The sequence below is a fragment of the Sturnira hondurensis genome, unplaced genomic scaffold (genome assembly GCF_014824575.4).
Source record: "Sturnira hondurensis isolate 20B ecotype Veracruz unplaced genomic scaffold, ASM1482457v3 Scaffold0024822, whole genome shotgun sequence".
Taxonomy (NCBI): domain Eukaryota; kingdom Metazoa; phylum Chordata; class Mammalia; order Chiroptera; family Phyllostomidae; genus Sturnira; species Sturnira hondurensis.
The window spans coordinates 7,391,370-7,419,100 of record NW_028097453.1 but is presented as its reverse complement, the minus strand read 5'-3'; the positions used below and the strand labels follow the sequence as shown (position 1 = coordinate 7,419,100).

At 39.7% G+C, this 27,731-nt stretch overlaps 1 protein-coding gene across 1 annotated transcript in view; it reads left to right on the top strand.

Moving 5' to 3' along the window:
• Positions 1–27,731, top strand: part of NOTCH2 (notch receptor 2) — a 158,646-nt gene that overhangs the window by 109,946 nt on the left and 20,969 nt on the right. Inside the window, exons 12-21 of the mRNA XM_037038736.1 lie at positions 2,106–2,216; positions 10,961–11,153; positions 12,474–12,619; positions 14,577–14,690; positions 17,088–17,207; positions 17,614–17,766; positions 21,532–21,760; positions 22,539–22,740; positions 24,275–24,428; positions 26,225–26,409. Of these exons, the coding sequence (XP_036894631.1) occupies positions 2,106–2,216; positions 10,961–11,153; positions 12,474–12,619; positions 14,577–14,690; positions 17,088–17,207; positions 17,614–17,766; positions 21,532–21,760; positions 22,539–22,740; positions 24,275–24,428; positions 26,225–26,409 (1,607 nt within the window). The remainder of the gene's footprint in view (positions 1–2,105; positions 2,217–10,960; positions 11,154–12,473; positions 12,620–14,576; positions 14,691–17,087; positions 17,208–17,613; positions 17,767–21,531; positions 21,761–22,538; positions 22,741–24,274; positions 24,429–26,224; positions 26,410–27,731) is intronic.

Below are 27,731 nucleotides of genomic sequence, written 5' to 3'. Positions count from 1 at the left end.
CACTGCGAGTGGGAGGTACCACCCAGAATGACTTCTCATGCCTTCTCTCACCTGTGCTTATATGGTGGGGCATTGTTTTAAGTACGGTATTTTGGGTTTGAAGTCACAGAATTCAATTTGACTAGCTTAAAGAATTATGAACGACCACACAAATGACAACAAAACAAGCAGAAGGAATTTAGTGAAAGCACAAAAAAGTACCTCAAGGGTTTCAGGTGAGTTTGGGACAATAAAGATTTGCAGAGATTAGTAGGAAGCGGGGTCATTTACCGACCACAGGTCACACAATTCATATTCCCACATTCCAATGAGAAAACCCCATTGGGCCAGCTTGGGGGCAGAGTCAGACTGGACCACCTGGCTTTCTGGGGCCTGCTTGGTTAAATGGGGGCTAATGGGTTTGTCAGGCAAGGGCTAGACACTTCTCTTAAAGGTATTCACTTGTGTGCAAGAGTATGGAAACCCTTGCCTCCTTTGTGGCCAGGGAGGCAGTATCGCCTCGTCACCCACAGAATGACGGGTATGGTGTGGTGAAGAGTGTGGAATCCAGAGACCTGGATTCACGTCCCATTGTGCTGCTGTGATTGTATAATTCATGGAAAAGTGGGTGTAGCACAGCTTGGTTTGGTGGTTGAGTTAGAAGGTTAGGGAATAGTTATGTAACGTGGCGGCAGAATAGCTTGCACGTAATAATGTCTCAATAAACTTTGATGTAATTATTGCTATTAATAAATATTAGTACAAGGTGAATAGAAATTATGGCATTTGTCATGGGAATTTCTTATAATTCTTATTACAAGGCTATATTTTTTAGGTTTTTTAAACTAGTAGAATATTCTTTTGTAATACCCAAAAAGCACCACAAAATTCATGTTAAATAAATCGTGAAATATCAGGAGTATTTTTTACCAAATAGTACTAACAACAATGATTAGTATATCTCTCCTGTTTAGTTACCCATATTTTTGGTTAAAGCTTTCTTAACACAGCCAAACTCTGCAGTTTATTCTGGGCATAGTCCAGGAGGAAGGCAGCCTGCTCCAGGAGGAAGTTACCAGACTCTTTAAAATTTATCCTGAACTTTAGCCCATAATAGAGACTGTCAGTTTGAAGCTGCCGGCAGTGGATACAAGTTCCAAAATTCTAATTTTCATGTGAAATCTAAAATTTTATCTTTGGAACACACCACTGTTAGTGGTCTGTCTGTCTGTTTATTTGTTTTGAAATGACACGTTTACTTCTTTCACTTAATGTGAAATAAACATTTAGATCCAAACTGCTCTGGTTTGTGCGTCTGTAGTTCTTTCAGTGAAAATGGGATTCAAGGAAAAAGCAACTCTTTCTGTTCAAAACTGAAACAATCACACAACTGCTTTTCCTGGAGACAACTTTGTATTTGGCATCTACACAGAGCAGTGAAAGTATAGTCAAGGGTCAAGATGTAATAAAAATGACTGGCCCAACTGGAGTGGTTCAGTGGGTCGAGTGCTGGCCTGCAAACCAGTGTTGCCTGTTCGATTCCCACTCAGGACATGTGCCTGGGTTGCGGGCCAGGTCCCCAGTAGGGGATACTTGAAAGGCAACCACACACTGCTGTTTCTCTCCCTCGCTCCTTCCCTCCCTCCCCCATCCTCTTAAGTAAATAAATAAATCTTAAAAAGAAAGGATGTAATAAAATGATAAAGTTAATAATTTTGACTGTTTCACCAAAGCCATTCTTAAGGGAATCTGTCTTTTTGCTTGGTTTTCACTGTGAGTGCCCAGAGGTGAAGAACACAGTGACTGCTACTGCAGTGTGGTACCACTGCTCTGATTCCTGCTGAGATGCCACATTCCCGAGATGCCCCATTCTGCCACTATTGCTTTTGCACACCTGCGCAAGTGCCATCACAGGGGAAAAGTCAAATAGTGGCTTAGTGTGATGAATAAGGCCCACTGGCCCTCAGGATCGCCCTGACAGGGTCTGGGGGACCGCCCTCGGAGAGTTGCTACTTTACCCGGCGTTGGCTGGACGCTCTTTGGCTTTCTTAACAACCTCACAAGCTGACATCCTTGGTATTTCTTGTGGTAATATTACATGGTTCCTGTTTGGTTTATTTTTACAGGTATTAATTGTGAAATCAATTTTGATGACTGTGCAAGTAACCCTTGTGTCCACGGAGTCTGTATGGATGGAGTTAATCGTTACAGTTGTGTCTGCTCACCAGGATTCACAGGTAATGCTTCTTTTGTTGGGAGATTCCACCTTCAGTCCCATTACTTTGGTGAAAGGGCATCTAAAGGAACATTACTTTTAAAGTGTTTCCTATTTCTTTGTCTTTGGGAAAGTCAGGTGTTTGTTTCTGTGCTCCTGGCCCAGTTTTCTGCTTACAGGCCTTCCTAAACTGTAACATGAAACTTTTCATTAGTTAGTGTTTTTAGACCATGTATTTATAGCTACTTGAAAAGAACTTACGGTCAGACTCTGAATTTCTGTCACTACCGTACTTGAGTTCTGTGTCTTGCAAGCCACCCTTCTTTTTCTCTGTTTTGTAGCGAATACTTTCTGTACTGGCACAACCAAGGCAAAACTCTGTGAGAACCCTAAAGGCTTTTTTCTGAGTACTTCTTATAGGAGCTTGCTGGATGGAGCCAGAACCAAGCTCATTTGGCTAGCACAATTGAGATTTGTTTTCTCCCCAAGAGGAACAAAATAAAATGCCTAAAATAAAATGGGCTAGAATCCTTCTTAAATTATAAGCACCTAGAGCATTTATACATGTACACATGTGTGCACACACATCTTTTTTCTCTCTTTTGTTGTTAATCAGATTAGCTGTCTTTTACTCGCCTGGTCAGAAAGTGCTAGAGGCTGATGAGGAAACCTGGGGCCCCTTTCACACCTCGGCAACACCATTAATGGCAACATCAGCGGGCATATACTCTGCCTATCCTATTCTTTCGAGACAGTTCTATACACAAGAAGGCACTAACATAAGATGTGACCATTTAATAGATACCACATGGTCATTTGCAACCAATGTGAGGAACTTCCCTCAGAGCTTTTTAAACTGTAATGTCCAAAGGCAGTCGGATCCAAGTAAAAGTCAATGCCTGCCTCTCGCCTGCTGGGAACTTCCAGTTTTCTGTATTTCACTGTTCTTTTCTCCTGCTTTGTATGATTGTGGGTGTTGGAGAGGGATGTTGGTGGCCTGCATGGGTCACCATAATCCCTGTTCAGTGGGAGGTCAATCAGGAGACAGGCATAATGAAAGCTCTCATACTCAGTGCCCAGCACTGCTTGTGGTAGCCAGATGTGCTTCTATGTCCTGAAACTTTATTACTCCAAGGTTAAGGGACAGTCAACAGAATATACAAAAACTCTTCTGGATGGGATATTAAGTACATTTGTTAAAATGGGTAATAAAAATCTGTTACCATTTATTAAGGACATTAAATGAAGTGCCTAATCTCATTTAATTGTCATTGCTATTATCACTCCTACAGTATGGATGAGAAAACCAGAGCTTAGGGAGGGTGAGTAATATTACCAGTGAATTACAGCAAGGAGTCCAACCCGGGGTCCTGCTGTAGAGCCCATGCGCATTCCCACTTCACTGGGCAGCCCAAGGGGGTGCCTGTCGTGGTTTCTTTTCAGGCATATAAGCCTTAGACTAGATTTCTTCCTCCAGCTCCACCTCCTCCCAACCCGCCTCCTCCTCCTCCTTCTTTTGAAAAAGTCAGTGAATCATAGTTTCTCTCTTTTTAACATTTAGCAAACCAGGAAGGTCAAGGAGGGAGGACATGGACTAAAAATATTCTAAAATAAACTTAAGGTGTAGCATGAGACTACATAACCAAGAAATGGAATGTTTTGGTTACTGGGTGGTACCCTGTTCTTGGAACTGTTTTCTAGTCTTTGGGGAGGGTTTTTTTTTTTTTTTTTTTTGGCAGGGGAGCGGGGAGTTAAACCAGCTGCTGAAAATATCAGAGACAACCTTGGTATACACTCAGAGCTGTGGGTGTGAGGTGCTTTCTTCTTTCTTCTGTTTTATTTAATACTACTTTTTGAACAAATTTCAGGGAAATTTTTAAATTAAATTTACTGGGGTAACATTGCTGAATAAAATTATATAAGTTTCGAGTGTACCGTTCTGCAGTACATAACCTGGGCATCGCATTGTGTTCATCACCCAAAGTCACATCTCTCACCGTGCATCTGATGCCCTTTACCTCCCCCACACACCTTTCCCTCTGCTAACCACCACACTGTTGTCTGTGTCTATAGTAAGGTTTTGTTTAGCTTACTTATTTGCTGCTTTCCATCTTATATTCCACATATAAGTGAAATAATATGGTTCTTGAATTTTTCTGTCTGAGCTATTTTGCTTAGTGTGATATTCTCAAGATTCATCCATGTCATTGCAAATGGCAGCATTTTCTCTTTTATGGCTGAGTAGAATTTCATTATATATATATGAGGTCTGTCCAGAAGGTATCAAGCCATGTAATATAAAAAATAGAGACATTTATTGAAGAAGATACAAGAAACATTGTACATAGGACAATGATGTCTCAGTCCCTTTCAAAGCAGGCACCTTGGGACTGTCCTCAGTCCTCACCTTGGGACTGTATGGTCTGTCCTCCGAATGTTCCATGTGACTAGGGAAGAATGTATAATTTGCTGTTCTGGGAGGAAAGACTTTCTAAATGTCGATTATGTCCATTTGGTCTAATTGAAGGCTGATATTTCCTTACTGGTCTTCTGTTTGGATGACCTATCCATAGCTGACAATGGGGCGTTTAGGTTCCCTGCAGTAATTTTGCATTTTTGTCAGTTTCTCCCTTTAGGTCTATTAGTAGTTGCTTTATATATTTGGTGTTCCCCGACTGGGGGCATATATTTTGATACGTGTTATGTTTTCTTGATGTATTGTCCCCTTTTATCGTTACAAAAGGCCCGTATCTGTCTCATGTTACTGTTTTTATCTTGAAATCTATTTTGTCAGATCTAAGCATGGCTACACCTGCTTTTCTTTGAATGCCGTTTGCTTGGAAAATCATTTTCCACCCTTTCACCTTGAGTCTGTATTTTTCCTTGCAGCTGAGATGTATCTGTTAGTGGTAGCATATGGTTGGTTTTGTGTTTTTGTTTTCTGCTACTCTGTGCCTTTTTATTGACGAGTTCAGTCCATTTACATTTAGGGTGATTACTGATGTTATGAGTATTTCCTTTAGACATTTTATCTTTTGTTTTTTGATAGTTCTGTGCCTCTATTGTTTCTTTTCTCTTTCTCTCCATTTCAGTTTGGTAGTATTCTATGATATTTTTCCTTCTGTTTGTTTTTTATGTTATGTGTCTCAGTTTTGGAATTTTTTTTGTGATGTTACCATTAAGTTCATGCAAAAGAAAGTTTCTTATATACAGTAGTCCTTTTTCTTCTAATGCATATTTTTATAAAAAATATTTTATTTATAAATTTTTAGATAGAGGGAAAGGGAAGGAGAAAGAGAAACAACAATATATAGTTGCCTCTCATGCACCTCCCACCAGGGATCCAGCCTGCAACCCAAGCATACGCCCTGACCTAGAATCAAACTGGTGAACCCTCTGGTTCACAGGGCCATGCGCAATCCACTGAGCAACACCAGTGAGGGCCTGAATGCATCTTATCAAGGCATTTTTTTTAAGACTATGTCTATTCTTCTCAGACCTCTTTATACTTACTGATTGAATGGGAAAAACAAGAAATCAGCCCTGGCTGGTGTGGCTCAGTGGACTGAGCTCTGGCCTGTGAACCAGAGGGTCATTGGCTTGATTCCCAGTCAGGGCACATGCCTGGGTTGCAGGCGGGATTCCCCAGTGCAGGGCATGCAAGAGGCAACCACGCATTGATGTTTCTTTCCTTCTCTTTCTCCTTCTCTTCCCCTCTCTCTAAAATTAAATAAATAAATAAAATCTTTTGAAAAAAAAGAGAGAGGAATTTCTTAGCTTCAACAACAAAAAGAAATTTTGTGGTACTTCTATAAAATACTTTTCAGTTTTACAAACTACTTTTTCAGCTTTATTTTCATATTCATTATTTTGCTGATTTCTTATTATATTCATAAATGAAGATAGGTTGGATAAGAAAGCAAAAGCACATGCATTGATAACAAAAATAAACAAATGGGACTACATTCGTCTAGAGAGCTTCTGTACGGTAAAGGAAACAATAAGTTTAAGACAACCTACAGAATCGGAGAAACTATTTACAATATATAAAATATATAGTATATATAAATTTTTAAAAAACAAATATGTAATTTGATAAGGGGTTATCCACAATATATAAAGAACTCATACAACTCAATAGCAAAGAAGCAAATCATCTACTTAAAAATGAGCAAAGGACAACAAAAACAATTTTGTAATTAACTATGTATGGTGATAAATGTTAACTAGACTTACTGTGGTAATCATTTTGTAATATATGCAAATATCAAATTGTTATGTGTATATCTGAAACTAATATAGTGTTTTATTTAATTATACCTCAGTTATAAAAACACAATCAGCAGGAGTAGCTAAATGTAATTTTAGGAAATATTGTTGGAAAATTAGAGGACACTGTAAGTGTTCACACTGATTCTCAGGGCTGTATGATTTCACCATAGACCAAACTGTTTTAAACTGCAAGTCATTGTTTGTATTTAAATCCAGTAGCATCTGAAACAGGTGAAGTTTTGAAAGCTTCACGATCTACCAAACCCTAGTGATTTTCAAATAGTAATTGAAAAGCTCGTCATGAGTAACAAATCTACCAGTATAGTTAATCCTTATTACAGTACCATTATAAAACTGGAAAATTACCAAAATAAAATTTAAAAACATAGATAGGAGTTTTATAATCTCTCTCCTTTCCAAGTCTCTTAGCATAGTTTCTAATCAGTAGTAAAGTGTATAAATCTTTAGAAATCATAAACTTACAAATGTTGAGCATGTAATTTCTTTTTGGTTCCCTGGCTCTTGGCCAACCCAGCCATGGCACGGCCTGCACAGTCGTACTGATGAGAAAGAAGGGGGAGCACTGCGTTGTGTAGAAGATGAGTTCATGCTTTTATAATCAGGAACCCAGACAGCATACGTAAGAAAATGATTTAAGACTGTGGAAGCAAGTATAAACAGTGTGTATACATTAAAAATGCATAAATGATGAAAGAAAACAAATGAATGTTTAGAATTAGGGAAAAATGCACAAAGGACCTGAATACTCAACATCACTAATTATCTAAGAAATGAAAATGAAAACCACCATGAGATATCACCTCACACCTGATAGGATAGCTATAATCAGAAAGACAAGAGATAACAAGTGTGGCTAGGATGTGGAGAAAAGGGAGCACTTGTGCACTGTTGGTTGGAATATAAAATGGTACATTCATTATGGAACACAGTATGGTGGTTCTTCAAAAAATTCAAAATAGAACTACCATATGATTCAGCAATTCCATTCCTGAATATGTCCTAAGGAATTAAAATCAGTATCTCAAAGATATATCTGCACACCTATGTTTATTGCAACATTATTCACAGCAACCAAGATGCGTGTGTGTGTGTGTGTGTGTGTGTGTGTGTGTGTGTGTGTAATGGAATGTTATTCATCTGTGAGAAAGCAGGAAGTCCTGCCATTTGTGATAATGTGGATAGATCTTTAGGGTTCTATGCTAAGTGTGATAAGTCAGACAGAGGAAGACAAATATGTATTTCATCAGTTATATGCAGAATATGAAACAGTCACACTTGTAAAAGCAGAGTGGGATGGTGGCTCCTGGGGGCTGGGAAACGGGTTAGGGACTTGGGGAGATGTTGTGTGAGGACACAGACTACAGCCAGTGGTAGGTCAGTCAGTTCTGGGGATATAATGCATGATGTAACGACTACAGTCCACAATAAAGCTGCTAAGCGAGTGTTCTCACAAGAAAGAAATGGTAATTATGAGACATGGTCGAGGTGTTACCTAACAATATGGTGTGATCATATTGCAGCATATAAATGTACCAGACCTTAAACTTACACACTATTTCCTGTCAATTATATCCCAATAAAAATTAACAAAACAAAAAGTAAATGGGGAAGTTTTATTATCCTCATTTAGTAAATGAGGCAACTGAGAGATAGAGTTTCTGTCCATGTTATCAGCTGCTGAGTCACACAGCTAGAACTGTGAGTTCCTAGAAGGCAGGGACCTTTCCAATCATCTTTTCAGCCTGTGTCTAAGACAATGTCTGGAAATACTAAATGTTGCTGAATAAATGACTAGAACTCAAATATAGGACTTCTAACATCCGACCCCAGACTCTTCAGTCTAAGCTATCCCATGGTTTCTTTCAATGAACACCAGTCAAATACAAGATAAGAAACGTTGCTTAAATTCTCATTCAGGAGCTGCTGAGCCCAGGAGGTTCGTAGCCTTGTGCCAGACATTTCTGATGCTGAGTAGAAACTCCTTAGGGGTAAGACCTGGCTATGGAAGCAGCTGTCAGTTCCGTAGTAGACTGCACAAAGATGCAGTTAACTCTCCTGGCTAAAGATGGCTTGAAAATTGATTCTGGGAAGAGTTTTAAAAGCAAATGAAGAAAACTTGGAAGGAGTGGCTTCTCAGAAGATGCTTCCAAAAAAAGACAGAAAATGAAGGCTCTTCCCTCTCATTCTCCACTGCATTACAGGCTGAGGATAGCCCTGCAGTTGAGTTCTGGCTCACATCTTGGTGCCATTGGCAAACATCTAAAAAAATCAGTGGTTGAGGCTAAGGAAGTCATATTTTAAAATAAGTTATTAATAAAACACTTAAGAGGGAAACAGTAACCACTACCAGATTATGGGTCTTTACCACAAATACCACCAATCATGGTCTAGAGAGCAATGGAGAGTGAAAAAATGTTAATACCCATACTTTAAAGGGGTGTGTGTCTATTTCATTTGGAATTTCCTGTTCTAAATGCAGGGTTACTCTTTCTTAAATAAAAAATGCATGTTTTTTTCTGAGTCAGAACATTGCATTCTTTGAAATTTGTAAATTCCTTCATAACAGTTCTTTGTTGCCACTCATTTACAGAATTATGGGTTATTTTAAATTTTTATGTAATTTTGGAATATACAGTTAAATCTCAATTATTAAGAATTTAACAGAGCAGCCTTGGCTGGGTAACTCAGTTGGAGCATTGTCCTGTACACAAAAAGATTGTGGGTTCAATTTCCAGTTGGGGCACATGCCTAGGTTGTGGGTTCAGCCTCCGGTCGGGATGCACACAGGAGGCAACAATCAGGGTTTCTCTCTCTCTCCCTCCCCCCCTTCTCTCATTTTTCTCCCCTTTCCACCCCTCTTCTTTCCTTCTCTCTCCTCCGTTCCTCCTTCCCTCCCTTCCTCTTTCTCTCCCAAATCAATAAACATATCCTCAGATGAGGATTAAAAAAATTGAACAAAGCAAAACTCATGTAACTGGCACAGTCTATTCAGTTTAAAGTAATAAATGTTAAAGTCATAGCAGACATTTTTTCAAAGTGCAATCAATGTTAGGTATGTTTTAGAGAAAGAGCATACTTCAGTTTCATATATTCTAAGCAATTACATTATTACGTGATGATAAACTAATTGTCTACGTAAGAGTTTCTCAAAATGTAATATTTGATCCACCTACATGATTTAAAGTGTGATTTGCTGGACCCTACCCACCACAGTCCGTGGTGATAGGCCCTAAGAATCTCCTTTTAAACAAGTACTTTAAGCAACTCTTGTTTGCACATTAGAGTTTGAGAACCGCTGGTCTAGATTGAAAGACCCTAAATTGTTTTCTCAGTTATCAGAGGACAATACAATTATATTTAGAATATTCTTCTTCCTGAGCAGATAATGGATTAATACATCTCAAAAAGTGAAAGCAAAATGGCTTTTCTTTTTAACCAAATTAAACATTAAGTTAATATTCCATTTACTAAGCATTCCTGTTGAGATTTACTATATGTAGAAATATATTTTAAGAGGTTGACTAAGAAAGATGAGTTTTCAGTAAACCAGCTGAGAACAGTGATAAAATAAGCTTCTTTGAGTGTACTCAGAACAACATCAAGTACTTGAGTAACTTTCATTTTCTCTTTCTAAATCCTTATGAAGTTTCTTTCTTTCTAGTATGTAGTGAAGAAGAAATATGTTGGATTAGCCAAAAAGCCCATTTGGTTTTTTTCCACAAAATAAAAGACATTTTTCATTTTCACCAGTAACTTTATTGATTTGGATATTTTGAATATGTTGGCTATCTCCCACATGGTATAACATTGATTGTCCTCAATTAATGTCTCGATTTGATCAGTATCAACTTCAACTGGTTTACCTGGTTTTACCTGGTTTACCTGATTATGGAACATTGTCCAGCAAGAAATTTCCAGCATGAAACTTGGCAAACCACTTTTGACACAGTCACAGCACTTTCTCCATACACTGCACAGGTCTTTTCTTTGCATTTCAGTTCCTTTTTTACCTTTCTTGAAATAATAAAGCACAATATGCCAAAAGTGTTGCATATTTTCTTCCACCTTCAATATTAAAATGGCTACACCAAAATTCACCAGTTTTGATTTTTTAATGCATGCTAATATGACAGCTGTCACAATACAATCTAACAAAATTGTTTTAAATAAAGTTAAAGACAGCTAAATGCTACTAGAGCCATCTCATGGAGAAAACCAAACAAACTTTTGGCCAACCCAAGATGTCAAACACTACAGCACTATTCCAGCATTTTGTCAACTCTTCTTCTTTTTCAAAAGACAGTGCTGTTTGCTGCTTCCTCTCAAGGCGCTAAGTGCTTTGGGGTGTCTTATTCCTTAAGTAAGTGCCATTTGGTGCCTATACAGACAAAGGCATCAACACAGTGTATCTCAGTTCTGTATCTATTCCCTGAGCATTTTGGATTTGACGAAAACTGTTTCCCTTCTCTGCAGGGCAGAGATGTAACATTGACATTGATGAGTGTGCCTCCAATCCCTGTCGCAAGGGTGCAACGTGCATCAATGATGTGAATGGTTTCCGCTGTATATGCCCTGAGGGACCGCATCACCCCAGCTGCTACTCACAGGTGAACGAGTGCCTGAGCAATCCCTGCATCCACGGGAACTGTACTGGGGGCCTCAGAGGGTAAGTAGCCGCCATCTAGTAATAGTTTCTTATTGACGTGTGTCAAGCCAGTCAGGGTTAAGTCTGTCCATACCCTGCAGAAGTCAGTCGGTGACTTGAGCTGAGATTTGGCTGAAGAGTTTGGGAGTCTGTATCATAGTCTTCCAAAGTGTCCTTTTCCTTACCTTCCATCACTGAGCTGGTAGAAAATAAGGAGAAAAGGTAGAAAATAAGGTAGAAAATATGTCTTCTTCATGTGGGTAGTCAGCACGTGGGAGGAGTTCAGGTTTGTTTTGTGAGTCTTTAGTAATTGTGCCTTGAACACCTATTGCAAGATTAAGTTTTGCAGGATGTTCTCTCTGATTTTTTTCTGCTTAAAAAGGCTCAGCTCCATTTTAATTCATTACCACTGTGTGCCTCTGAAGTAGAGTTGGTCCCAGCCAACTTTAGACGTGGCCCTGACAAAATGTTTGTAGTTTGCAGGCCCCATAGAGTTACATGATGTGTTGGTAGATAATTTTCTAGAATCATGGAGTGTGACATTAAATTCCATGAGAGTCCTGACCTCTTTCTATGCTCGCTATGCTTTCGCCTTCTGTGAGTATTGCCAGGGCCATACTCACAGAAGGCGAAAGAATTAAGAGTGTGTTTAGAGGAGAGTGGGAAATCGAGTTATTTCCAAGGTGAATTTGCTCAGTATTCCTGCTTCTGAGTAGGGCAGCCTCCAGAACATCCCACCCCATCCACATTTTTCCTAAGAGTCTCCAGACCACATAGTAAGTACTAATAATGTTCAAATTGTGAGCAGTGTCCATGTCCCCATTTTTGGTCCTTTTCCTACTCAGCATCCTAAGTGCTTTCTGGGGCAGGGTTTCAGAACAAAGTATATCTCATAAGTCAGACACTCCAGATCTTCAGAGTGGCTTAGAGTCTCTTGTACTAATGTACTTCCTGGGTGTCTGTTTTGCCTCAGAATTAAATTATCTTAATGTTTGCTTTACTTTAGTTTTATATATAGGAAAATGTGCAGGTTTATCCGTGTTAGTGTCTCTTTCAGATTGGTCCGATATGTTGTATCAACCACTGTTTGTGTATGGAAGCTCAGTATAATTTATTAATTTCTGTAGCATCTTTGTGAAGTAGGAAAACATCAGGAAGGCCATTTACTCCAGATGGGCCCACGTGCTTCACACCGTGTCCATGGGGGTCCACATATAGGTCCCTAGATGAGATTGGCCTGCCTTCATCTCCTCTGGGTCTCACGTCTTCACCAAGTCCTGTATTCAACTCTGACTCAGTGGTACCTCCATCTCCCACAGTGAATAATTCTATCTTTTTCAGATACAAGTGCCTTTGTGATGCAGGCTGGGTTGGCACCAACTGTGAAGTGGACAAAAATGAATGTCTTTCTAATCCATGCCAGAATGGAGGAACGTGTGACAATCTGGTGAATGGATACAGGTGTACTTGCAAGAAGGGCTTTAAAGGTGAGGGCATGTGTGTGTTTCCATCCCTGGCTCAGCCCTTTTGTTGTTGTGAACCTCTTGGCTCACTTCTTTCTCTCCCGCCTTTTTTTTTTGGTCCATTAATGTAGCAAATGTAATTTGAGCAGCAAATATTTATAAGGCAATGGGGAATAAAAACGTAAATAGATTATAGATTCTACTTTCTGCAGAGAGGTAATTTATTGAAACAGTAATATTAAAGATGAGCAGCTAGGACTCCATTGACATAACTTTGGACAGTTTTCTAATTGTAAGCTTCTTGGTGCAGGTTTGATTCTCTGACAATTCAAAGGAGATATTGGTAGTAAAATGAAAATATTATCTAACTGTAATTTTGATTGCAGTAATATCATGGAAGGATTCATGTGTTCAAAACCTTCCCACAAATTCTCTCACATGGTGAGATATTCTTAGATACATAGTTCCCTATATGGCCTTCTGGAAAAATGCATAATAGAGGAATATTGTGTAAAGTTATTTTTGAGTTGTCACTGTGGTATTTCTGCCATCAGTTTTTTTTCTTGGAAACTCATGAGAGAGAAATCTGTGGGTAAATCATTTTTATTTGGACTGTTCTAGGTACTTAGTCATCGAATTCCCCTCTCAAAACTTTAGTAGGCTACTGTGAATCGTCAGTATGTCTCAGAGTCACTTTATTTGATTGCTTGAAAAAATTTCTGAAACCATGTTATTAATTTATTGATATATTATATTACATTAGCATAGAAACAAAGATTTAAAAGCACTTTTATTTCTTTATGTCACTGACACATGCTAATCAATGAACTAAATATACTTCAAAATACACAATCCGTATTTGTATGGCTGTTGAATAGCCAGCCCTCTGTAATCTCAGATTATCATTTTTATGGCACTCTAGTTCCTCTGTTTTAAGGCTTTGTGCCAGGCCTTACTGAAGAGCCGAAGGTGTGTGATAGTTGGGCACTGCCCAGTCCTCATTAATGCTCTTTACTTTTTATTGTTTTCATAATAGGAATAGATTTTATATCTTAGATTGGGGGGACAGCTTTGTGACTTCAGGAAATACTACCACATTGGTGGTAGAGACTGCATATGAAATAGGGGGCATAACTCAGAGGCTTTGATTAATGTATTTAAGAATGTGTCCCTTAGCCCTGGCTGGTGTGGCTCACTGGACTGAGTGCCAGCCTGTGACCCAGAGGGTTGCTGGTTTGATTCCCAGTCAGGATACGTGCCTCAGTTGTGGGCCAGGTCCCTAGGTGGGAGCATATGAGAGGCAACCATACATTGATGTTTCTCTCTCTTTCTCTCTCCTTTCCCCTCTCTTTCTCTTAAAAAAAGTTATCCCTTGATAACACATACCCTCTTTTTAAGCCTTGACCAGACACTTTGGATACAGAGAACTTATACAGGGCCTAGCACAAATAACACCCCTGTTCATATTACAAAATCTTTTATTATAAAATCATAAGCATGTAATTCTGTAACATAACAATGTCACACTCAAGCACACCATATGACATTTTAGGCGAAGTGTTCAAATCAAAACTATAAATTATTACACCCATATTATTACCCTACCAATCACACCAAGTAGCTGTTACATCTACCAGACTCTGTATTTAGATACAACAGATGTTTGCTCTTAGTGAACTTCTTGGTCCAATGTTGAGAAATTACTTGTGCTGTATTCAGAGGTGCATTAGACTTTCAGGCTATTAGAATATACTGTTCACCTATTTATCTTTTTAATTGAGCACCGTCTTTTACTGACTTACTGTATGTCAAGGACTTACCACTGAAATGAATGAACAGGTGTTCCAGTGGTCTGAAAAAATTAATGCAGTTTCTGAGCTGTGTAGTTTTTACCACTGAGAGAATTGCTTAGTAACTCAGATAATGAGGAGGCTAACAAAAAGTTTCACTGCTTTTGGTTTTTCCCCTATTCGGTGCACAGGCTCTAACTGTCAGGTGAATATCAATGAATGTGCTTCGAATCCATGCCTGAACCAAGGAACCTGCTTTGACGACATAAGTGGCTACACTTGCCGCTGTGTGCTGCCATACACAGGTGAGCCCTGCAGGTGCAGGGGCAAAGGGGATGCTGGGTCTCACGTTGTCATTCCAAGCCTCTGAGTCTCAGAGACAGGACCTGTGGGCAGTGAGGCTGCTCTGAGGACTCGCCCCTGGGCGCCCGTCCTGCCCCCCTGACTGGATCTTGAGCTCTGAGGAAACACCGTGGCCTCCCTGGATGCAAGTACTGAGGAGACTCACTTGCCTTCCTTGCACTTTGGGGTTTGAATGTTTTTCATCATCTGAGGTCAGAAGTGACATCCAGCTGATTATGTGAATGGACCCAGGGTCTCCATGACCTGTTCTCTTAGTTGCAGTAACACAAGCACCACTTACTGCTAATTTACTATGTGCCAGACACTTACGTACCTCGGATTATTTGCTTTAGTGCTTACAGTAATTCTGCAAATATAAGTTCCTGTCACCGTTTTCTGCTTTTTTTCTTTTTTCTTTTCTACCCGTCACCATTTTAGACATGAAGAAGCTGAGGCAAAGAGGGGTCACTTGCTGAAGGTCACAGATAGGTGGTAGGGCTACCATTTGCCCCCAAGTCTCTGAATCCAGTTTGTCCTCTTAACCGCTCCTCTCCTCCTCACAGTCAGTGTGTCTTCGTCCCATTCAGGGGGGTGTTGCCTTGGATGGCGCCCACAAGCAGAAGACATGGGTGTGACTTCATTTCATTCCAGGTGTTTGTTGGTTCAGGTGGTATTTTAGAAGTGTGCTTGGACATTTCCGCTTTGTGTTTTCCTGTTATGTTACTGCCATCTTGTGATTGGTTGTATTTGTGTGGCTTCTTTACCTCTTCGTCATCCATTTTCTTCATTTCTGGGGAACAGACGGAAACATGGATGGTAGCTCTGCATGGTCTGCAGTGTGCGGCATGCAGTTCTGAGCATGGCCAGATCCCTACCTCCTCAGAGTCTTGGGCTGTTCGTAGTAGCCATGACTAGTCACGCTAAGCAGTGGAAAGAGGCGAAGTGGCCACGGGCATGACTCTGTGACCTGAAATACTTGTACTGCATTGTTCCCTTTGCCCCACTTTAGAAGAAATGTTCTTGTAAGGAAATGGCATTTGGCCAGCTTGGTTGATCAAATCAGAGTTATTGGAAATCCCTAGCTATCCCCAAAGATAGTCTATATCATGTCATTTTGTAGTGACGGTGCTGACTGCACTTGTTGGTAGTGAGAGGCTCACAAAGACTGAGAATTGACCGCTGCAGGGAAATGTAAACAGCTGTCACTATACTCAGCCATATCATAAACTTATCTGAGTATGACTCATGTGTACAGTTCATCTTGAAATTATGTTTTTTGTCTTCCTGCTATTCAGATACTATAAGAATGTTTGACAGTGTGCTAGCTGTTGTTTTTCTTCAGATTAGGATATCAATAAAAGAATTTACCATGTGTGATCTTTGAGAAATTATATTAGCCTGAAAGCCTACGCAGGTAAAATTTCAGTGCTGCTAGCTAAGGGTTCTACATGTCATTGACCTTGGCCAGCACAAAGGGAGCTGAGCAACATTGCTTCCTTTTGTGAGCCACATTAAAAATGTGCCTGGTCACATTAAAAACTGGGAATCCGCGAAAATTTGAGGTTATTTTTTTTTCTTTCTGAATACAAAATTTTACGATAAAATTTTAAATCAAGTTAGTCGTAACCTGAGTTTAAAAACAACCTCATCTCCCTTTTAATAAGAGCATCATTTTTTTTCTGGAAGCTTATCTTCAGCACACTAAGACAAAAAATACTGATGGGCAAAAAATGATGTCATGTTGCTGATGTCAGTATAAATAGACTTGTTACTAGGTGTCAGAATTACTTTACTATTTCCCACCTTTGATGGTCAACCTCACTGCCTTCTGGAACAGGCCAGCAGAGGCCTGTGAGAAATAGGAGGCCATATTATTGCTTCTCTGCTCACATGAAGAGAGATCTGTATGGCTAAGCCTCTGAGTAGCTGAATCTTAGCTTTGGAGATGCAGAAACCATTGCTCCTGATTGATGTGGATGTCCAAGTACTTATGGTAATAACCGGAAGATGACAGTAGCCCACCAGTTGTTAAGTACTCACTCTGTGTGCCAGGCTCAATGCCAATAAGGACTTTGCAAGCATTTTTTCATTTAATCCTCAAAAAGCTTCTATTAGGTACCATCCTTATTTCCATTTTACTTATGTGGAAGGCTCCGAAAATGTAAATAACTTGCCTAAGGCCACACAATTGGTAATCAAGTCAGAGCCAAGACTCAAAGGACCATAAGACTCTCAGATTGCAAAGCTCTTAACCACTACTTTGGACTTGCATTTGGAGAGCATCCTTTGGTTGAGAATTTGGGGAAATTGTAGTTTCTTTGGCTAATTTTCTGTTATAAACCGTGTCATTTGCTTTGCAGGCAAGAACTGTCAGACTATATTGGCTCCCTGTTCCCCAAACCCTTGTGAGAATGCTGCTGTTTGCAAAGAGGCACCAAATTTTGAGAGTTACACCTGCCTGTGTGCTCCTGGCTGGCAAGGTAACAACACGGGAGTGGAGAAACCAAAAGCTTTTGTAAAGTGGTCAGGTCCCCAGAATGCATGGAAAGCCCTGGTGTCGGTCCCTAACGCAGGCCTTGTAGAGGAGCTGCTAACTGCAGTGGCTGAGGAAACCTTTCTGTTTTGCATGTCTGTGGGGTACCACTGGGGTACCCCAGTGGCTGGAAGACTCCAGCCTGAGTCTGAAACTGTAATGTCCTATAGGGAATTTTAGCACGTGGGCAGCAACTTGCCAGGAGCACAGAAGCCTAGAGGGACTTCCCAAAGCAGGAGACTAACCAGTGTACCCTTGGAGTAGCCCCATCTACCCCTGCTGCAGCTCCGGCACCACATAAGTTTCTGTGGGAATGAGCAAGACTGGACTGTTCATTGTCCCTGTGTTTCTAGGTCAGCGATGTACAATTGACATTGATGAGTGTGTCTCTAAGCCCTGCATGAACCATGGTCTCTGCCATAACACCCAGGGCAGCTACATGTGTGAGTGTCCTCCAGGCTTCAGTGGCATGGACTGTGAGGAGGACGTCGACGACTGTCTCGCGAGTGAGTATGCCAGTCAGCTCCTACGTCCCCGGGGACAGAAGAGCACACAGGGCCCAGACTGGAGGCAACTGCCTCTCCATACTAAGACAGGCCACCCCAATAGTTTTTCATGTGTCTCTAACATTAGTATTTTTACAGTGTTCTTTTTGAAGCTAATAGCTTTAGGATTTAAGACAATGGACTCTGTTTTAATCATTTTCTTGCCGATTTACATTGACAAAGCGGGGACAGTGTTTGATAGTTCTTTTTTTAAAGCTGACAATTGAGGTATAATTAGCATTTAATATACTGCCGATAGTTTAAATGTATATAGTTAAGTGGGTTTTGATACATGGCAACAGAAACTATCACTCAAACTAATGAACATATCCGTCCTCCTAAAGGTATTCTCTCTTGTAGTTTAACCCTTCTTTCCATTTCCGTGTTTCAGGCGATTAGCAATCTACCTCTGTCATTAGAGATTTGTTTGCATTTTTTACAGTTTTTTTGAAAGATTTTATTTATTGACCTTTAGAGAGAGGAGAAAGGAGGGAGAGAGGGAAACGTCAATTTTGCCTTTGCCCCTCTCATGTTCCTTACTGGGGACCCAGCCCACAGTCCAATCATGTGCCCTGACTGGGAATCAAACCAGCAACTCTGTATTTCACAGGCTGGCGCTCAACCCACTGAGCCACACCAGCCAGGGCTACACTTTTATATAAATGTAATCATATAATACAAACTCTTTCTTGGGGAAAGGGAATGTGACTTCTCTCATTCAGCATATTATTTGAGACTCATCCATGTTGCGTGTATTAATAACTCACTCTGTTTAGTTGCTGAGTAGTATTCCATTGTTTGGAGATACTACAACTCACTAATAAGACATCTTGTTTTTTATAGTTTTGGGATATTAAAATTAGGCTGCTATGAATGAGTGTGTGTACATGTAATTTTATTTCTCTTGAATAAATATCTAAATGACAGATAAATAATTGAATTATGTAGTAGGTATATATTTAACTTTTCTCAAAATTGCCAAAATATTTTCCAAAGTAGTTGTACCATTCTTGTATTTTTAGAAGCATTATATGAGAATGAGAGTTCCAGTTAAATCACATCCTCAGGAGCACTCGATATGATTACTCATTTTGATTTTAGCTATTCTAGTGGGTGCACTATAGTATTTCACAGTGGTTTTAACTTGCATTTTCCTATTTAGTAATGATATTGAGTATCTTTCGTGTGCTTATTAGCCAGCTGTATATCTTAATTAGTGTGGTGTCTATTCAAATCTTCTGCCCAACTGAAAAATTGATTGTCTTATTACTGAATTGAAAGAGTTCTTTATGAGAAGACAAGCAACCCAATTAAAAAGTGGGCAAAGGACTTGAATAGACACTTCTCCAAGGAGGACATACAGAGGATCCAGAGACACATGAAAAGATGCTCAATATCGCTAGCTATCAGAGAGATGCAAATTAAAACCACAATGAGATACCACTTAACACCAGTCAGAATGGCTACCATAAACAAAGCAACAAACAACAAGTGTTGGAGAGGTTGTGGGGAAAAGGGGACCCTAGTTCACTGTTGGTGGGATTGCAGACTGGTACAACCACTATGGAAGGAGTTTTCTAAGAAAACTAAAAATGAATCTGCCTTTTGACCCAGCAATTCCACTGCTAGGAGTATATCCTAAAAACCCTGAAACACCAATCCAAAAGAACCTATGCACCCCAATGTTCATAGTAGCACAATTTACAATAGCCAAGAGTTGGAAGCAACCTAGGTGCCCAGCAGTAAATGAATGGATCCAAAAACTATGGTACATTTACACAGTGGAATTCTATGCAGCAGAAAGAAAAAGGAGCTCCTACCCTTTGCAACATCATGGATGGAACTGGAAAGCATTATGCTGAGTGAAATAAGCCAGGAGGTGAAAGACAAATACCATATGATCTCAGCTTTAACAGGAACCTAAACAACAAAACAAATAAGCAAAATATGACCAAAGACACTGAAATAGAGAACAGGCTGACAGGGACCAGAGGGAAGAGGGGAGGGAATTTCAGAGGAAAAGGGGAAGGATTTACAGGAACAAGTATGAAGGACACATGGACAAAAATTAAGGAGGGTGGAAATGGGAGGGAGGTGGGGAGCACTGTGGGGGGTGGGCTGGGCTGGGGGCAAAAGACAGAAAACTGTACTTGAACAAAAGTATTAAAAAAGAGTGCTTTATGTCCTAGATTCTGTCATATATTTACATTACAATTATTTTCTGCCAGTTTGTAGCTTTTATTTGACTTTTTTGAAGAGGAAGAGTTTTCTTTTGATAAAATTCAGTATACCTATAATTTTCTATTACAGTTCATTTTTCTTGTATCATATTTAATAAATCTTGTCTAACCTTAGGTCACTGATGTTTTATCTTATTTGATTTATTCTGAAAGTTTTATACTTCTAGCACTGACCTTTAGATAAGTCATCTATTTTGAGTTAATTTTTGTAGTTACTGTGAGTTTTAAAGGTTTTAAAGACTAATTTTATTTTCTATTTTTGCTAAACTCACTATTTTAGACTAGCTTAGCTACAAGTTTAATTTAGATTTCTAGGATTTTTAAAATAGAAATAATCATGTTACCTCTAAATACAAGCACTATATCCTTTATTTCTTTTGAAATCTGTATGCAGTTTAATTTATTTTCTTGCATTATTGCAGTTTTGTACGTTGTAGGTATAATTGATGGAGAAATTTAAGGGAGTGGCATCAAACTACTTGGATTCCTTTGTACAGAGTATCTCAGTCAATTTTTTCATTATTTAAAGTTTTTTCATATTTGAAGTAGGACTGGTAATGTTTATATTTAGTTTAAAATAATCCATTAAATTATGGTGAGTTTCCTAAATGATGCTATGGAGATTATAGTAGCTGTGTACTGTGAATTAGAAGGGAGAATATGATTTTTACAGTTGCTCCAGTAGAGATTACAGGTGAGCCTCAGAATGAAAGTAGCCTAATAGATGAAGAAGTCATATTAAATATTTCTCTTATAAAATAGGGGCTCCATTACCCATTAGGTATTTAGTTTTCTTTTTATGTTTATAATCTGCCTTTGCAATTATATTTTAAGGTCCTTAAGAGCAGGGGCTACATCGTGTTTTTCTTGCTTTAATTTGAATGCCATCGAAGTGCAGAGGATGGCGCCATGGTGGTAGCTCAAAGTTTGTTGATGAACTGGTGTGAGTGTAAGGTGTTCTAAGACTGAGCTATGTGATAGTTAAACCAAAAATCACCTTTGTTACCTAATTCTACCTAGACCTAAAAAATTAAAACAGAGAAGAAACGAGGGCAGGGTGAATGGCAGGAAGGGAGCGAAAAGAAAGGAAAGAAAGATGGGTCAGCACAGGAGGCTGATTACTCTCTATTCTGTCCTGTCCCACCCTCTCCACTGCCATGTACCACTTTTAAAGACCTTTATTGACTTCCTGAGGTTCTGCGTGTTGGAGGCACATATGTGTAGGGACAAATGCACATTTTATGACTATTAATTTTGCAAAACTCTTAGTGGTATATGTGAAGTTCATTCCAGTTATCAATTAGGCAAGTGTTATTGCATTCATTTTCATAAATAGAGGAGTCAGGACGGAGAGAAAAGGAAAAGTACAAGTATAGAAGAAAAGTCAGAATTGTTACTGCTTAGTGTGACTCAGTTGACCTTTGTGAGTCTAAGATTAAACTGCTGATGTGGTTCAGAGCTCTAATTCTTGTTTCTAATGATTTAGATCCTTGCCAGAACGGAGGTTCCTGTGTAGATGGAGTGAATGCTTTCTTCTGCCTGTGCCTTCCCGGCTTCACTGGGGATAAGTGTCAGACAGACATGAATGAGTGTCTGAGCGAACCCTGTAAGAATGGAGGGACCTGCTCTGACTATGTGAACAGTTATACTTGCAAGTGCCAGGCGGGATATGAAGGAGTCCACTGTGAGAACAACATCGACGAGTGCACTGAGAGGTGAGGAACCCTATGCGCTTGGGTCCCAATGTCCTATGGGAAAGAAGGAGCGCAATAAATGGGATCGTGGGGCAGAGGTAAGGTATCCACCGGGGTCCCAGTCTATAATCATCCTCTGTTGCCCAGTCCTGATTCCTCGTAGATGTGGAGTTAGCAGGTCAAAGGTCAGGGACTGACAAGCTTCGTGGGATGGATCATCATTTATTTCTTACTTAGGGAACAGAAAGAGATACACATGTAATTCTGAACAAAAGAAATTTTTTTCTTTGTCTCTTGTTCCTATTAGTTGACAATTTGAAATTCTCTATTTATTTGCAGATTTTTCATCATTATTTAAGTAATTTCTGGAAAGTCTGTTTCTTTGTTATTGTCATCAACAAATTTGTTGTGTTTTTCTTCCATAAAGAAATCTACAGTCAAGAGCTATCTATTTAGCACTTTTCTTATAAATTAAATTGACTTGAGGATGAAAGGAAATATGATATATATGGAAGGACTGGGTAAAATCTGGAAAGTTAACTTTCTCTGGGAATCTGCCACTAACTCAGCCTTTTAAATACTTCTCTAAGCTTCTTGGTATTGGAAAGGAAGCTGGGTCTCAAGACTGATTGGCAACCAGTCTAGTTTGGAAAAAGGTAAAATGTACTGACGGTAGGAATTTGGGATGCTCAGGAGTATTTACCTCTGTAACGTCCCAGATTTCAGGAACCTTGCTTTTTAAACAGCAGGTCAGAGGACCAGATTGCATAGTTGATGGTGCTCTCCGTTTGCTTCTTAGCTCCTGTTTCAATGGTGGCACATGTGTCGATGGGATTAACTCCTTCTCTTGCTTATGCCCCGTGGGCTTCACTGGCCCATTCTGCCTCCATGAGATTAATGAATGCAATTCTCACCCATGCCGGAATGGAGGAATATGTGTTGACGGCCTGGGTTCCTACCGCTGCACCTGCCCCTGGGGCTACACTGGGAAAAACTGTCAGGTAATTAAATTCCACTCACTTTGCTTCCTCAGAGGAGGAAGTATTATAGTATTATAATACTAAATTATTAATTGTTAAAGTATTATACCTGCTTCTTTTCTAGGCAGAATAAGCCCCTCCTAAAAGAGAAAAGTCCAGGTCTTAGGGATGTCCCTGAGATAAATCAAGTTAACTTTTTAATAGCTAGTAGATTCCAAAATAGTGACAACTAGCAAGATTATGCAGATTAACAAGTGTAAGATTGTTGTTAACAGGCTGAGAACCACAGAAAAATACATGTAGGAAATAAGCACATAGATATTATTTACATTGGAAATACAGAAAGGGAAAAAAGAACAATGAAAATGAAATTTTTGAAAGTCAGGTATAATATCTAAGGGGATAATAAGTACCATTTCTTATAATGTTGTACCATTCTTAAAACCAAACTATTCACATATCATTTAAATTTAAATATATAAGTATACATTTTTGTAGACTCTTAGGTTGGAAGGACCCCTCAGAATCAACTAGTTTAGCCTTTCATTTCATGGAAGTCCCAGAGGGACAAGGTAACTTTTTTTACCCCAAGTACAACAGAATTTATTTATTTTAATTTTTTTACAGTTCTCTTATTTTTATTTTATCCAGTTTTTTAAAAATTTTAATTATGGAGGTGGTGGGCTGGGATGAGAGTAAAAGGCAGAAAACAAAGTAACTCTTTTAAGGTTGCACGCCAAACAGTGTATTTAATCTGATGCCATGTTACCTGTTAAAGTAGCCTTCTAGGAGCACTTCGGTAAGACTCCGTCTGTATTGAACATGCAGCTATTTCCAGCTGTGCACATGAAACAGCTTGTTGTCAATTCTGTGGATCAAGGAGGACATTCCTTCTGCTTGTTCTTCTGGTGTGAAACTGTAGATGCTGGTGGAGCATTTTGTCCTGCCCCCGGTGGCCACTTCTTTCACTAACAGTCTGTGTTGGAATTTGCCTTCCTCTCCCCAGAGGCCAAGCCTCCCCCACTCCACCCTGAATATGTAAACTGTGGAGAAAAGCACCAGTGTGCTTGCATTCTTTGCCTCATGTTTTTCGGAAGCCTGCTTTTCTCCCCTCAAAATATTCCATTTGATGGTTTTTAGGTTTATTAATAGGCTTTAAGTTCTTTTAGTCATCTTCACCACAGATTTGCTCAGGACCCATGTGGATTTCTCACACAGCACAGGGAGTTAGTTACCTGTCCGACAGCGTTGACTCTTTTGCTTTCCAGCCCTACGGGATGGCCACATATTGAGACATAATCGTGATATAGGGAATAACTTTAACCTATTGGGCTTCCTCAGATTCTTCAATTTCTGTGTTAAGGACTTTTTAAATAGCAGAGTTAAGAGGAGTTGGACTGTATAAAGTGATTAGATGATTGGGAGCGCTGGATCTAGTTTAAGGCTTAGGTGAGGGCTTAAAAAATTAGTGTGCTTTTCTTTGATTTCTTAAGATGCAGTGTAACTTATTTTCTTCATTTCTGGATGTTGACCTGTGTAAATGGCCCTCTTTCAGACCCTGGTGAATCTCTGTAGTCGGGCTCCATGTAAAAACAAAGGTACCTGCGTTCAGGAAGAAGCAGAGTCCTGGTGCCTGTGTCCATCCGGATGGACTGGTGCCTACTGTGATGTGCCTAATGTATCCTGTGAGGTGGCGGCCTCCCAGAGAGGTAAGTTAGGCCGTCTCCGGCTCCGGGATCATTCCCTGCAGTGTTGACTGGCCTGTGTCATCTTAGGGGGATGTCATCACTGTGGGGTGAGAAGGAAGGGCAGACAGTACCAGTGGGCGAGGTTCTGGCAGGAGGGTCTGAGACAGGAGATAAAAGGGCAGAAACACAGGTTTAAAAGGTCCATAAAAGAAAGGTATGTATATACCTCTTCTTTTTTGTCTCTTTATCAACCAATGGACACTTAGGTTGCTTTCTTATCTTGGTTGTTGTAAATAATTGTGTGATGAACATAAGGGTGCGTATATCTTTTCAAATTAGGGTTTTCATTTTTCTTTGGATAAATCCCCAGAAGTGGAATTGCTGGGTCATATGGTAGTTCTATTTTGTATTTTTTGAAGAACCTCTATACTGTTTCCTATAGTGGCGGCACCAGTTTTCAATCCTCCCAGTAGTGCACAACGGTCCCTTTTTCTCCACATCCTCGCCAACACTTGTTACGTATTGACCTTTTGGTAACAGCCAATCTAATGGGTGTGAGGTGGTATCTCACTGTGATTTTGATTTGCATTTTCCTTATGATTAGTGATGTTGAGCATCTTCTCCTATGTCTCTTAGCCATTTCTGCATCTTCTTCGAAGAAATGTCTATTCAAGTCCTCTTCCCATTTTAAAAATCAAGCTGTTTTTGGATGTTTTTGATGTTATGAGTCTTTATATATTTTGGATATTAATCCCTTATCAGATGTATGATTTGCAAATATCTTCTTCCATTCAGTGGGTTGTCTTCACTCTGTTAGTGGCTTCCTTTGCTATGCAAAAGCATTTAAGTTTGATGTAGTCCTATTTGTTCATTTTTGCTTTTGTTGCCCTTGCCGGAGGAGACACGTAAAAGAATATATTGTTAAGACTGATGTCAATGAGTTTACTGCCTATGTTTATTTTTAGGAGTTTTATGGTCAGATTTACATTTAAGTCTCTAATCCAATTTGAGTTTATTTTTGTATATGGTATAAGGAAGCAGTAGAGTTTCATTTTTTCCATGTACCCAGTCAGTTTTCCCAACATCATTTAATGAAGAAACAGTCATTTTCCCATTGCATATTCCATTATACATGAATAGCTAAAGAAGATACGGTATACGTTTGTACAAGGAAATATTACTCGGCCATAAAACGTGAAATCGTGCCATTTGTGACAACACAGATATCTAGAGGGTATTGTGCCAAGTGAAATAAGTCAGAGAAAGGCAAATATCGTGTGGTCTCACTGATATGTGAAATCTGAAAAACAAAACAAAACGGAAATGGACTCATAGATGCAGAGAACAAACTGTTGGCTGCCATGGGGGGAGGGAGTGGGGAGATGGGTTAGAAATATGAAGGGGATTAAGAGGCACAAACCTCCAGGTATAAAGTAAATGTCCTGGGGGTGTAATGTACAGCATAGGGAATGGACTCAATAATATCATAAAAACTGTGTATGGTGACAGATGGTTACTTATGGTGATCACTTCATAGGCCATATAAATGTTGAATTATTATGATTTGTACACCTAAAATTGATATGATATTGTATATCACTACAATAAGAATAAGAAATGTATTTTAAATGAAATGAAGGCATATGTCACTTTCTCAGCTTGTTTATTTTCAATACATATCTAGTATTAAGTATCATGAATTAGACAAGAGTAAAATTCAGTTTGTCAACTGGCCTGATTAGTTTGCCCACTAGTCAGTCTGAACCTGACATGTCACGTGCTCCTCTGTGCTGTCTCTTCCCCCACGGGGTTCCCAGGACTGCCCACTGACCGCTTGTGCCAGCACTCGGGCATCTGTATCAATGCTGGCAACTCGCATCGCTGCCAGTGCCCCCTGGGCTACACTGGGAGCTACTGTGAGGAGCAGCTCAACGAGTGCTCGTCCAATCCCTGCCAGCACGGAGCCACCTGCCATGACTTCATTGGTGGATACAGATGTGAGGTAAGATAAGCTGCGCGCATCGGAGACTTCCCAGAAGGTGGTGCAGCTATTGTCAACACTAAGATAATGACTTTAGCTGCTTACATTTTATTTTTACAAATTTATGCAGTTCTTTTTAACCAATCACCATTATGGTATTTACTCATTGCTGGTTCTTTCAGTCCCCTGTGCAGTAAGTTAACATAGCTCTAGTAAGATATTTTCATAAAGTTCTGGAACCATGTCACTTCCAAGTGTTGCCGCCAGGATTCAGAGCCCTTATTCACTATAAGGGTGCCTTTCACCAGAGCCCCTGGGAGAAGCTACTTCAAAGAGTGTCTCTTTGACCCATGCCATCTTTGTGTACAGTCATTGATCACCCAACTAGTAATTCTTCAAAAAACTGTTGCTCAGCCTGTTCTGTGTATGCCTTATCAGGATTTTGACTATTGAAAAAAACAGGGAAAAGAAAGAACACTCACACAGTTTTTTTTTCTGTTGAATATCACATACATTTCTATTTTTCTTCAGTTGTCAAGTCCGCCAAATAACATACTTATGTAAAAAATCCTTCTTACAACCAGCCGTTTTCTACACGGCTGGTTTCACATGTGTTGTAAGGATTGATTGGGGCCCAAATGCCCAGTTCTGCTGATTTTTTCCGACAATGCACCCACCACCTGATCCTGATTGGAACATCTCATCTTTCAAGTATGCAGTGCCTTGACTCACCGATAACACCAGATGGGCCAGTAAATCTCAATCTTGACTATACATTAGAATCATCTGGGGAAGCATTAGGGAGAAAGGAAAACCTCACTATACTGGTTGTTGCATGTGTAGAGGTGAGGAAGTATGTGTCTTTTAAGGGACATGTCACTGTCTTCTTAATATCTGGGCTGATAATGGTTTCAGGAAGATGTTAACACAATACCAGAGACATGAATTTGACACCAGTTCAGGCCACCAAGCAACACTGAGAAAAGCTTTGCTTCTCTCCCTCTCAGAAATGAGCCAAAGGTGACTTTTATATATTTGCCTGTAGGTTATTTCTTCATAGTAGCCTGTGACCTGTTAGCTCAAAAGTCACCAAAATTGCTATACTCAGAGCAATTGAGCACTTAGTCACCAAGTGCTAAACTCAAAATTGCACACATCCATATGTTTTAAACATAGCTATAATAAGCAGATTTTTAGCTGTTTGAGCCTGCCTGCTTTATATGTTCTGCAAAACAGCACCCAGTATCTGCTAGTCACAGCTAAAATAAGCCCCAGAATGTAAAGACCCCAAGCCACTGCTGCCCTTCACAGCTCTCTGACCCAGAGACTCCAGCCCGAGTGAT